This window comes from Pteronotus mesoamericanus, unplaced genomic scaffold (assembly GCF_021234165.1).
Source record: "Pteronotus mesoamericanus isolate MK-2021 breed Mesoamerican mustached bat unplaced genomic scaffold, CSHL_Meso_final contig_73, whole genome shotgun sequence".
Taxonomy (NCBI): Eukaryota; Metazoa; Chordata; class Mammalia; order Chiroptera; family Mormoopidae; genus Pteronotus; species Pteronotus mesoamericanus.
The window spans coordinates 31,667,718-31,681,726 of record NW_026555245.1 but is presented as its reverse complement, the minus strand read 5'-3'; the positions used below and the strand labels follow the sequence as shown (position 1 = coordinate 31,681,726).

The 14,009-nt window shown below is 38.7% G+C and overlaps 1 protein-coding gene across 2 annotated transcripts in view; it reads right to left on the bottom strand.

Moving 5' to 3' along the window:
• Positions 1–3,945, bottom strand: part of CNTLN (centlein) — a 279,122-nt gene extending 275,177 nt beyond the window's left edge. For both annotated transcript variants that reach the window (XM_054583186.1, XM_054583187.1), the window contains exon 1: positions 3,571–3,945. In XM_054583186.1, the coding sequence (XP_054439161.1) occupies positions 3,571–3,930 (360 nt within the window). In that variant the 5' untranslated portion in view covers positions 3,931–3,945. The remainder of the gene's footprint in view (positions 1–3,570) is intronic.
• Between the last annotated feature and the right edge of the window lie 10,064 nt (positions 3,946–14,009).

Genomic DNA, 14,009 nt, shown 5'->3' with positions numbered 1-14,009 from the left:
CTAAATTATCTTAGCAGTAGATTAGCTTTAACTTTCACTTATCAGCTAGCATGGAAATAAATATCCACTTTACAGAGAGAGACATTGTCTTCTTCACTGGGTAGCTACTCTCCTAGCACTTAGTTTTGTGTCTGGCCACATAAGAGACCCCTAATTGACCTCTACTAGAGTAATGAATTCAACAAATACATGAAACCTATTTCCTATATTTAAATAATTTGCCTATCAGAACTCAGGGAGAACAATAGTTTAATTATAAAGTATAGCTTAAAGTAGCCACTCAAATTATTACTATCAATAATTGCCCAAAAATATTCATCTACTAGAATACAGATACTAACAATGAAAAGGATTCTAATCATATAATATATTCTCAATTTTTTTTTTATTTTTTTTTTTGGTGAATGGCTAGACAAGTTTACAACACAGATAAACGTCTAACAAGAAATATAACTACCTGAGTTCTCTGGTCAGATACTTTTAATTCCAACATCACATGCTGCTGTGAAAGTTAAGTTTCATCATTAAAGCTGGAATAATGAATACATATTTCATGTAAATGTCCTAAATAATTTTTTACCTGAAACTGGTTGATAGATTTGATAAATATTTTTGATGGCTATTAAAAAAGGAAATAAGCTTTGAGAGAGAGATATATATTCATGGATATACATATATATTACACATACTTATTCTCACCTAATATTCTATAAAGGGTAATAAATGTGTACATGCACACACCCACATCATCCTTTGTCACAAATAGAACACATTCTTTTTTTTTTTTTTATCCTCATCTAAGGACATTTTTATCGTTGCTTTTACAGAGAGGAAGGGAGAGAAACATCAATGCAAGAGAGAAGCATCAATAAGTTGTCTTCGGGACACACCTGGCCCAGAGATCAAACCCGCAATCTATGTATGTGCCCTGACTGGGAATTGAACCCACCACCTTTAGGTATGGAACAAAGCTACAACCAACTGACCATACTTGCCACGGCAACAGAACACATTCTTGAAATATATAATCAAAAGTAAGAGTATGGTGAAGTTAGGTTCTAAATCAATGAATAAGGCATAAATGTCATGGACTTAAAATTAGCCTTTGGAACATCGGTGAACATTCCTTAGGAAAAAATCTACATTTGGAAGCTAACATGCTATCTTCAGTAAATTCAGTACAGACAGCTTTTCTACTACATTGCCACATTTTTTTTTCCAACTAAGCATTATGTGTGTTTGCTAATCTGGGGTCATATGAAAAAAAGTTTCAGTTAAGTATACAATCTCATAGAGTAGGATAAAATGCTCATATTCAGAGGTTCTCTTGGAACTGAGATTATTTTCTTTTACATGCTTATTCTGATTCATTCCCATGTAGAGGACTGATATGTGGAATCATTCAAATTTTCTATTTCTCCAAATATGTATAATTAAATTCCTGTAAGTTAAATGTGGAAAAAAATCAACTAACCTAAATGAAGCTATTACTTATAACCAGAGACTAATTAGCAGAGTTCTTTTCCCCAAACTGTATATTTGACCCATTACTACGTTGTGAAATTTATTCAATCTGAGTTGCATCTTCTTAAAGAACATTATGTAAAATAAAATATGAGTTAATAACAGTAAATAATATTTCTAAAACTACATGTATATGTATGTTCTGTATACTTACTAGGTTGAAATATAAAATGAATTTATTTTGGGTTGTAATTTTGGAAAGATATGAAAAATATATGGTTAATACATATTCTTGGGTATTGTTATTTCTAGCTAAGTGGAAGAAGTTAAAAAAAAAGGTGAACATCTAATTACTTAAATACCTTTTTACAAAATCATTTGAATTTCATAATTGTTTCCCATGTTTCCCCAAAAGCAAGGGGATGGTTTGACTGAAGTTTTATGGTATGGGATACTGTCAATCTTGCCTCACATTACTGGAATGCCTATGATTATCTAACACTGTCAATATTACAAACATCTCAAGTTCCATTGTGCTAGGTTAATTGTGACCATTTCTGTTCTTACACTTACTAGAATACTTCATTCACCTTCCTAGTCCAAATATGTCCAAGGTCACAAAGGCTAGCACCATGTTTGAAGCCACATATTTTAAAGAATATAGTAGTAAATGGATCTGGGGGAGAGGAGGTGGTCATTGGGCTGTTTCCAACAAACTAATGTTCTTAATCAAGTCAATCATAGAAAGCAAGTATCTCCATTCCTTAGCCACTAAGGGCACAACTATGGGAAATACACAGTGAGGGGTCTGGAGGAAAGAGTGTAGAAGACATGGGAAAACACTATCTTAGGACCTGATAAAGTAACTAAGGCCTTTAATATGGTTTCCTACCTTTAAGCTACTCAAGGGAGAGGTGTGCAGATGACATGTTTTAGTTCATTAGTATCTTCTATTTATCTCTTTGGTCCTTAACCTCTAAAGAACAGAAAATGAGAAAGGAAATAGGAACAATAGAAAAAGAGGTAGCCACCTAACATCTACCCAGTTGTTTAAGAAAACGATATTTAATTTCAATAAATTTTCCTGTTTTTAAAGCCTTGACTCAATCAGCAAGGACCTCCAAAAGGGGCAAAATAATCCAATAGAACAAATTCTGAGAGAATGTATTTCATGATATTTTAATCTAAACTGATACTACTCATAAAGATACCTTGGTGTTACTTAGTTCCTAATTGGTTCCATCTTGAAGACAGTGACTCAAAGATCTACTACTGAGTGAATCACCAACATTTCATTACGCAATCCTGTCTAAAGTTTCTGGTTAAATCAAAGACGGGTAAGGGTGAAAAACTAAAGGAAAATCAAATCTTTCTGAACAGGAGTACAATCGAGCTATCTCTAGTATACACAAACTCTACAAATCACAGAAAAGTGATGTTACCATAATAGATCTAGTAAATGACATGAAAATGAAATTTCTCACTCAAGGACTAAGGAATTAGTATGGCTGGTTAATAAGCTTAAGTATCATCTATTTTGTTAATGTTCCATTCCCAAAGACTCCCTAAAAATTATTGGTCTGTGTTTACAACTTAAGTTTAACTTAAGTTGACTTACGAACAAGGACAAAAGTGGGTCTGAAAATTAAATCAGGCTCCTTTATCAGTGGATTTTATTTTAATAGAAGTGTTTAAACTTTCCTATTCAACATTTCAACTCGTTCACTGCACTCCTCTTCTGCTGCACCAAGTACTACTACGGTTACGACAGGGAACTTGGGCTTGGGGGTGGGGTGCGACTGCTCGTTCTGGTGGTATCCCAGTGAAGAAAACCAAACCCGGGGAACCCAGACGAACTCTGCCCGGCCGGTGTCCAAAAAGAGGCAGCGGTGGGACAACCAGGCGATAGCGTTCCTCCAGCGCCGAAATCGGGCTGGGCCGGGTCGGGCCGGGTGTGGGAGCCGGGAGAAGGCGCCGCCGGGAGGGGTGGTTGAGTCCCCAACCCGCGCAGCTACGGAGCCAAACGCAGAGGAAGAGGGTCGCACCTCCCCACAGGCCCCGGCCCCGCTGTGGAGCGGAAAGGCTGGCGACAAAAGTCCTCGATACCTGACACAGGGCCAGCTCCTCCTTTAGGCTGCTCAGCTCTTCCTCCAGCAGCTGCGTCCGGGTCACCATTGCCTCCTCTACAGAAATGCCCTCTAGCCGCTCGGACCCCATGGGCGCGCTGAGGAGGGGAGCCTGAGCCGGAGCTGCCCCCTCTGGCCCTCGCCGGCCTCCTAACTCTTCTCCACCCCTCCTAGATATATTGCTTTTGTCCACAACGCCCTCCCGCGCTGCGTCTGCCAGACCCGAGGTCTCGCTGCTCACTGCGCGTATCACAGCTCCCCGCCCAACATGTGAGGACCTGGGCCCAGAAAGTCGCGCCGAGGGCCGCGGGAGCGCTGAGGGCGGCGAGCGCGCCGTCATGGCTACGGCTACTAACGGGTCAAGCTGCCTCTTGAAAACTCCACCTCCCCTTCCCCATCCTGGGGAGCCTGAGTTCCGAATTACGCATGCGCAAGCCCTTTCCCGCCTGGACGCGCGGGGTCTCGCGCTCACGGGTCCAGGCGGGCTTCCCACGAGCGGCGCGCCGTGAACGAGCTTTGAACTGCGCAGGCGCCATGCCCGAGGGCTTAGGCAGGCCCACCGCGCGCGCAATCATGGCGTGTCTTGGCCAACTCTGCTACCCTCAACGCCGTTCCTACCCACCTATCTAAAACCATACCCAACATTTCCCCTCTTAAAGGCTTCCTTGACAACCCCATAGCCCCAAATGATCTCTAACTTTGAATTTTTCGCCTTCAAGTCCCCTGCCAACTCGTTTGTCATGTTTCATTGACCTCCCTGGAGTGTTAGTTACACAGCTAATCTCTCCAGTGGGGTTGTAAACTCCTTGAGGATAAGGGAGTAAGTTTTACACTTGTCCTTTCTTCACACCCCTTAGCAAAACTGCTGTACGTACAGCTGACATCCAGCTGACTGATGTCAAGGAGATGTAGAAAGCCTTGTGCTGAGCCGGGACTATGAGGCAGGTTTCCCATTTGAATTATGATATTTATGTACCCTTTGTCTTTTGTTTTGCAAGAGTCATGATTTCCTTTGAATTTTTGTCAGCTTCTTTTTGTGTTGGCTGAATATCGGAGTAAGTGTGACATACATTGCCTGACAGTTTGGGTCCTTGGGATAATTTGAAATCCATAATTTGGCGTGGGGTTAAAGTTTTCTTTATCCTACCTCCTTTTTTAAAATTTGTCTTCCTTTGTGCTCTTTCTTTATAAACTTCGAATAGGCAATGGCATGCTCTTTCTCTGTCATTCTAACACGTTTAGTAAGGAGATGCACATTGAGCTAGCAATGTACCAAAAGCTAGATCTGCTCTCCTCTGAAAAAAGGGTTCTAGAATATTGGAGAGCTGGGGTGGAGAGAAGAAGACTTGGAAATACAGAGCTAACTGCTTTAACTAACAACCTCTTCATTTAATCAAAATTACAGCTCTCTAGCAGAATCTAGGGGGCATTCAAAAAATCCCTCCCAATTAGAAGCCTGTGAAAGCAAGATGAGTGAGCTTCTGTCCCGCTGAAGATGAATGAATACTTCACAACATTTATAAAAGCTTTAAATTAGAAAAAGCACATACAAGCCTGTTTTAAAAGAAGTCACTGCCATATTGAACTTTTACTATATGCTGAGTCCATGGCTAAGCACTATTCATATATACACTTATTCAATTCTTACATCACAGTAAAACAGATATTATTCCCATTTAACTAGTGAGACTCAAGAGATTGTTGTTCCTTGCCTGAAGTCTCACATCTGGTATTAGAAAAGCTAGGATATAAATCCACTTAACTCTAAAACCTGTGCCTTTGATCCCTACCCTTACTTCATATCCGTCACTTGAAATATAGCATTAGATATGATAGCATGTAATAAGATTTCACTAAGCTTAAGATTCACATGTTTGGCACAATCAATATGAATGCACATTTTAAATGGCTATTTGTTATTCACTCAAAAGTGCATCATTTCATCTGATTATAGAGAGATTCTTTTGAAAAGCAATGTATTTTGTACAATGGGTAAATGTACACATCTGACTCAAAAAAAGGTTAGTATCCTTGATCTATAACTAGATAGGCAATTTTTAAACTTTCTTTTTATTGTGGTAAAATACACATAACATACAATTTACCATTTATTGTAAAGTGAGTGAAAAATAAAGAACAGTTCAGTGTCATTAAGTACATTGACAATGTTAGGCAGCCATTACAACCAGTTCCAGAAAATTTTTACCACCCCAACTAAAACTCCATACCCATTAAACAGTCACTCCCCATTCCACCCTCCCATCCCCCTAGGCTCAATACAATCACCAATCTGTTTTTGTCTCTATGGATTAGACTATTCTCTATTTCATAAGAATAAAACCATGCAATAACATACACAGCCTTTTATGTCTGGCTTCTTTCATTTAGTGTAATGTTTCTAAGTTTCATCTATTTTGTAGCATGTATCAGTACTTCATTCTTTTTTATAGTGAATAATATTCCAGATAGTGAATAATATTTCATATATCACAATTTGTTTTTCAGTTCATCCATTGACAGGCATTTAGGTTGATTCCAATCTTTTTCCTATTGTGAATAGAGCTACTGTTAACATTCACTAGTAACTTATTTATTGAACACTTAATTTCAATGATTTTGTGCATATACCTAGGAGTGGAACTGCTGGGTCATATGGTAATTTTATGTTTAACTTAATTGAGGAACCGTCAAACTGTTTTCCACAGTGGCTGCACAACTTTACATTCCCACCAAAAATGTATAAAATTCAAATTTCTCTGAATCATCACCATTTATTTTCCTTTTTTAAAAAAAGAAAAATCTTTTCTCTTTATGGCCACACTAGTGGATCAAATGATATCTCATTGTAGTTTTAGTTTGCATTTCTCTAATGACTAAAGACATTGATCATCTTTTTATGTTCTTGTTGGACATCTGCTTATTTTCTCTGGAGAAATGCCTATTTAAGGTCTTTGTTCATTTTTTATTTGGGTTGATTTTGTCTTTTTGTTGTCAAGTTGTAAGTGTTCTTTACTGAACAACAATATTTAAGAATAGAAACTTGCGCTTTTTCAGAAGTGTACATAGAGTTGTTTCATGTATTAGTTATTTTCTGAAATGACAGATATGTGTGAAACGTTGAATATTACCATGTGTAACTCAGAAAGATAAGTTAAAAATCTGCAATACTACCTGAATAAAAGTGTACAAAGTAATCAATTCTTTTTTAAACATTTAAAAGTGATGATGTCTGTTTTGTTGATATACATAATAAAGTCTGCTGAGGATGAAGTATATTAGAATATAGAAACACATAATTCCCTCCATATCATCATTGTAGATTTGAAATACTAGATGAAATGTACAAATTAATAAGGTATTTAAGTAACACCTATCACTTTAATTTTAAAAATGTGTTTATAACTTCTATTTAAAAGAGGAAAAAATATATTGAGTTTCTCAGCCCTTATGTTTATTTTCAGAAGGAATGGCAGATTTTAAGACATGTTTATGTCTTTACCAATTTGGTATACTCTTTATTTGGTCAGCAGAATTTAATTATTATGCTTGAAACCACTTTTAAGTATCTGGAAGACCTTAAATGTCATAGATTTATTTTAAATTATATGAAACAACTCAATTTTTAGGATATCCTAAAATATCGTAGGAATTTAAATAAAGAATAGCCTGCTCCCCACCCCTTTAACACTGAAAATAATCCCAGAAGCTAGAATATGGCAATGTGATACTTGAATCAGCAGCAGACTTAACATGGCAGTCTGGTGTGGACAAATTGCACTTGTAGGAGTTAAGTCTGTTGGGGCACAAATCTGAGAAGGTGTTTCCCGGATGTAATCTTGAACCCCCCTTGTATGCAAGAAGGCAGGAAGAGTCCCAACAAAAAAGGCAGCCTACTCCACATTGGTAGGTGGCAGTTTTAATAACAAGGGAATTTACTTAAGAGGCTTGTCTTGAGCAACAGAAGGATCAGTAATTTTCTGCACTCAACAGCCAAATCTTAAAAGTTTGTATAGATGCCTTAACAGGGCTCAGTCAGGTCCCTGGTCCAGATAGTCTCATGACCACATTACTGTATCAATGATGTGTTCTTGGGGCGCTTCTAACTCAGGAAAGGCAAGCTAGCACACTTTCCAAGCACAGAAGAGGGAGTGTGGAGCCTCCAGTTGCCTGGGTCCAGCTCATGGGTCAAACCAGTGGTCATGTCTTCTTAATGACCTTCCCCAATACAGTCAAGGTAAACCAAGAAAATTGTTTTGTTATAACAAATACTGCAGTTTTTTGTTGTTTTTTTGTGTTTTTTTTTGTTTTTTGGGTTTTTTTTTAGTGATTCTTGGCAATTATTGATCCCCTCATCAGTCCTGAGAGTGCTCTAGGTCAAGATCATAGGCATCCAAGGATGACATCATGCATTTCAGCCGCTCCATGCATTTTCACAGAGTTAAAAAATGATGACCTTACAGTGTGATGACAATAGAATTTCATTTTCTATTTTCATCTTCAACAATTGTATTAAAGTCCAAAACTGTTTTTAAAAAACTGTTTTTTTTTAATTATAGGCTTTTCTAAAATTATCTTCATTGAATCTAACTCTCAGTGTAGGTCTTGTTCTGAACAATAACAAAAAAAAATCCTGTATGCTTTAGGTTTAAGTAACTTTTATCAGTTTACTTAATTCAGCAAAGTTTTGTCAACTGGCACTAATTCAATACAAATGGGAACCCCCAATTTGGGGTGCAGTGAGGAAGGAAACTTTATTGAGTGTAAATCAGCTCAACTGTGAAAACAGCACAGCTGTGAGGCAACTCTGGGGCCAAGACCCTCTCTGACTAGAAAGCTCTGCTCTTCGATCCACCACCTTAGTGTTTCAGCTCAGCCAAGGATGGACAGTATTTTGTCTTTAATGGAAAAAAGTGCCCTCACTGAGCCAAAGGAGAACTGGCTTATATGGACAGGAGTTTTTTTCCCTGTCCCTGATCGGTCTGTCCTCATGTAAATGAGCACTCCAAATCTCACAGTTTGATTTGTCCAAAAGGAACTATCCCTATAGGTCAGAATAGAGATGTTCTGATTGGCTAGAGCTGTGAAGTTCCAATTGGATAGGGAAAGCCTCAGTACTATTGGTCAAAATAGGATTCCAGGAACTTGTTTATAAGGGCTGGTTTAGATGGCAGAAACACAGTGCAGGCAGGTAGGCAATTCAGTGCAAAAGTAAGAAATTCAATGTAGAGGCAAGCAATTCAGAGCAGAGGCAAGCAGTCCAGCACAGGCTTCTCTGTGCAGTGCAGTTTGTGTGAGAGGCTCCTGTGTAGAAATGGCTACTAGGTTCTGTTTTTAAAAATTAGAACCCAGCTCTGGCTGATATGGCTCAGTTAGTTGCATCATCATGTAATCTAAAGGTTGCAATTCGATTCCAAGTCAGTGCACATACCTAGGTTTAGGGTTCGATCCCTGGTCTGGATTTGTACAGGAGGCACCCAATTAATGTTTCCTCCTCACATCTATGTTTCTCACTTCAATGTTTCTCTCTCTCTCTCTCTCTCTCTCTTCCTCTCTCTCTAAAATCATGAAAAAAAAATATTCTCAGGTGAGGATAAAAAAAATTAGAGCCCACCAGGAGCCCTTCTTACTAGGTGTCTTCTTTCTCTCAGGGGTTGCAGTTTGAAATGCAAGTCCCAAATTCCCTAAAGAGTTCAGCTCATTGAATACACAGGGTTACATACTTTCAAGCTCTTTGTTCTAATATATGACCAGAGTAAGAAAACACTCTACTTTTTTCAGCCCCCTTGTCTATATTTTAGTTTCCTCTTCCTAACAGATGGAATGGTAGACCAATAGTCCTGGGCATTTCATCTGAATATTACCATACCTCAAGGCAATATTGCCAAAGGATTCTAACCCTTCCATCTATTTTACTCCTCTGTTTTTTTCCCAAACATAAAGGCCTTCCTCCTCCACTGCCAGCAACCTAGTTTAACATCTCTGCCTTGATGTTGCTCACCAATTCCTTATCACAGTTGTCACACACACACACACACACACACACACACACACACAGGCATTTTGCCTTTTGAAAATTCCGAATGGCATGTCCACAGTCACCACCACATGTTTGCCCTAGTAAGGGGACTTCTGTAACCAGGAAAATGGCAATATTTCTCAAACCAAGAAATCATCCTGATGTATCACATACCCACTAATGATATAAACCAGACTTACAATAACATCAGCCAATCCCAGACTTTTCTGATTACCTTAGTTCCTGTCAGTAGTTGACTGTTGGTTTGTTGTTGTTGTTTTTTAGTATTTTACTTACTTATTTTTAGAGAGAAGGGAAGTCAGGAGAAAGAGAGGAAGAGAAACATCAATATGAGAGAGAAACATTGATCAGTTGCCTCTTGTACACACCCCAGCTGGGATCAAGCCCTCAACCCATGCATGTGCCCTGACAGGGAATTGAACCAGTGACCTTTCACGCTTTGTGGGACAATGCCCAACTGAGCCACACCACTGAGGGCAATAGTTAGCAATAGGGGAGAATTTTACCAAATATCCAAGAAGATGAGAACTCTTGAATGTCAAAGTGTCACTTTTGCTGAAACGATTTAGGTAACCTGTATAAAAGAACTGGTTCCAGACTCAAAAATGAGAGAGACATATGTCACTTCACCACCAAAGGGTTAGACTCTGGTTTCCTTTCTTCTTGACAAGGTGACCAGTTAGGGTCTCAGCAGTAGGTTAATGGCAACACGTATTGAATACTTTGAGGAACAGTAAAAACAGAAAGTAATTACAAATGCAAGGGTAGAGTGGAGGAAAGCAGAAGGGATAGTGGAATACCCCAAGGCTAATCAAAGGGTGGGAAATGTTATTACCATGAGCTTCAAGAGGTAAGGAGAGTGAGCAGCCATGGACCAGGAGACAGGAAGGTCTGTGCACAGCGATCTGCCCGGTGAGAGGCACAGACACAGGAGACCAGGAGCCAGGAAAACAAATACTCCACCCTTGCTCTCTTCCATCATAGCCATCTTCTCCCATGCTCCCCACTCCCACTACTAGACCAAACAGTTCCTATAGAATAGCCAACTAGGTAGGACCCAGAGCATGGTAGAAAAGTCTCAAGAGACCATCTGGAGGACACACAGAAGGTATTCAACTCAAAAAACCAATGTAGTCGCCCTAGCCAAGTGGCTCAGTTGGTTGGAGTGTTGTCCCATTCACCGAAAGGTAATGGGTTCCAGACCCAGTCAGGGCACATACCTAGGTTGCAGGTTCGAGCCCCAGTCAGTGTGTGTACCAGAGGCAACTGATCAATGTTTCCCTCTCACACTGATGTTTCTTTCTCCCTCTCTCCCATCCTTCCTCTTTAAAATCAATAATAATCATAAAAAGAAAAAGAACAATGTATCTAATCAGCAATAACTGGGAAACAGGCTGAATAGCGTTGTGTTATAGCAAGTATATGATTTAAAGTAACAATCCTTATGTCTTTCACCTGTAAGCTGGCTGGATATTAACTTACAACTCCATAAAAGAGAAAAAAGGAAATAATATCTTGTAAAGAGGGAACAGAATCCAAGTAAGAGTTAGATAAAAAGTTTAGGCCTTGTGAACAGAAAAGCACCAAGAAGAATGCAACTACTTTCTTTTATTGAGTTCACATCCTGCATTAAAACTCAGTTTCCAAAATTCTAGGCCATTCTATCTAGTTTGATTTTCCTAAAAGAATAACAACAACAACATACAATTATATCCCAAGATAATGTTGTTTGCATTTTGCATCTATTTTATATTTTTGCATCTCTCATAATTTTATAATCATTCTTTCCTATCATACATGTATGGTTTATATCTGCAAATATATTGCGGGATCCTAGAAGGCAGAAAATGCCTGTTTTTACAGTATACTCTCTGATTCCTATCACAGTGCTCTAACACTGAAAGTATTTGAGAAATGTCTCTCAGCTAGCTTCCTGTTGTTACTGTGGGACTTGCAGCTTTGGGTGTTCTATTCAAGCACAAGTTAGTGCTTGTTATAGTTAGGTAGTTTTATATACTTGCAGCAAGTAAAGGGGACAGGGGATTTACCCTGATAATTAGTATATAAATTAGAAAAACTGAGTGCTTTAAAACTTACATAGTCTTTCCAAATCTTCAAAGAGGCAAACTCTAGCCCTGGCCAGGAGGCTGAGCTGGTTCGAGCATCAGCCCGTACACCAAAAGGTTTCAGGTTTTATTTCCCCATCAGAACACATACCTAGATTGAGGATTCGTAGCAATCCTCAGGTTTGTAGCAATACAGGAGGCAAATGATCCATGTTTTCTCTTTCTCTCTCCTCCTTCCTCTCTCTGAAATCAATTAAAAATACATATCCTTGGATGAGGATTTAAAAAAAAAAGGGGGGGGGGAGAAATTCTAAAAACCACACATAAAACACACACACACAAATTCTAATCATCTTCAGAAACCATGATCCAAAGATATATTTGAAAGGTAACATCTCCTTCATCAATATACAAACCAAAAAAAAAAAAAAACAAACCCTAAACTTTTATTAAGATATGTGTACTCAGGAGAACACTGACAGTTAGAAAAGGTTATTGTATACATTTTGAAGTAGCATATTTTGTAAAGTAACAGAAGTTACAGAGCTGCTCTAAAATTTTTCCTGGACACAAGAGGCAGGCCATCAGCCATAGCTCTTGGTAGAGGAAAGTGAAATTGTTTGTACTCATCACCAAAGTCAAACTGAACTGACCTCCTACCATCTTGCTGGGACCATCCCTCCACTACGCTTCATGCATTGTGGGTTTAGGAAAAGGTAAAGGCATTTTGATGCTTCCCTACTCTTGGTGAGATAATGTTCCAGGCTCCGGTGATGTCCCAGGCCAGGAGCCAATGTCCTTTTGCCACATGCAGTTCTTATTGGCAAGAGATGTATACACCCAGTAGAAGAGAACTGGGGGGTCATGGCACCTTTTTTTAATTGGCTCTAACAATTTAATTGAAAGTGACTGACTCCTCTAAGATTATAAAGATGTTCATTTCTGAACGTCTCCTCCATGATCTCTTAAAAGGCTCTCCCTTTTTTCTCCCGCTGAGTACAATATTCAGCTATCACTAGGCTTTCCACAATTTTCTTGGTGGGACGGCGAGTAGAAAAGCTTTTAAAAACTACGTACAAAAACAACAACACAAAACAGGCCCAGATGCAACTATAAGAACAGACTTTCTTTGTGTAAGTCGAAATTACTTTAGTTTACAGTTCAGGAGAACAGCCTAATTCTTAGGAAAAAAATGTAACTACACAGACTTTGAGATCCTTGTCCTATCTAATGCTGTTAACCACATAAAGTTTTGCTTTCTACAATATCCAGACATTTCTGAAGGTCGCTAATTATATTTCATTGGAATTTTTTTTTTTGTAAACAGGAAATATTTTTAGGGACTACAGGTTATCAAGGTTAATATCTGGATAAATGGATCACATGATGCTCCCTGCTATTGGGGAAAACGAGTGGGTAAAGCATGGGTAAAATGGCTCCTGGTGCCCCCAACATTTCTCTTCCCTAAAATGATGCTTCCTGATGTAGCAAAATTCCTTGGGAATAAAACAGAAAGGAGGAGAGGAAATTTAATCAATTTGGGACCCCTTTTTAGAACACTGTTCATTCATTCCTTCATTTTTTCAACAAAAATTTATCAAACACTGCTAGTGATACAGCAAAGAACAGTCACAATTTCTGCTTTTACAAAGAAAACACATCATAAACAAGTAACTACACTTGTTAATTAGTGAGAAGTTATGTCAAAGGATATAAAGAAGGGATGGGAACAATGAGTGATGGCAGTGGCTTGAGTGTCATTTTGGATGGAGTCATGGGAAAGCATTTCTAATAAGGAACATCGGAGCAGATGATAGCTGCTTCATGAGTGGGAAGCACACATCTGGCAGACAATCAGACAATAAGGAAAGTGAAAGTATAAACAAAAAGCAAAAGCTTGTGAGTGAAATCTGAATACTGCTGTGCTTTATAGGTTGTACAGATGACAGATCCATTCAAACTATTTTCCAGGAAATGTCTATATCTTGGAATCCCAAAGAAGCCCCTCCCCAAGTAGATAAAAATATCCACATGGCCAGAGCACAAGTTTTGTGATCCAAAGATAAACTCCAAATGTGAAATGTTTTTTATGAAGCATTTCGTAAGGACAGCAAAGGGACCGTGGTCTCTCCAGAAACATCTTGGAGCAATCATTTGAAATGGAATCGTACTAAAAGGCAGTAACAAAATAACAAAGGAGCTGATCTGGAGTTTAAGAAAAAGAGAATGATAGTTACCCATGGTTTTCCCATGCTATTAGCATATTAGAATCAAATAAAGGAGCTTCCCTAACAATACCTAAGTCCCATCTCCAGA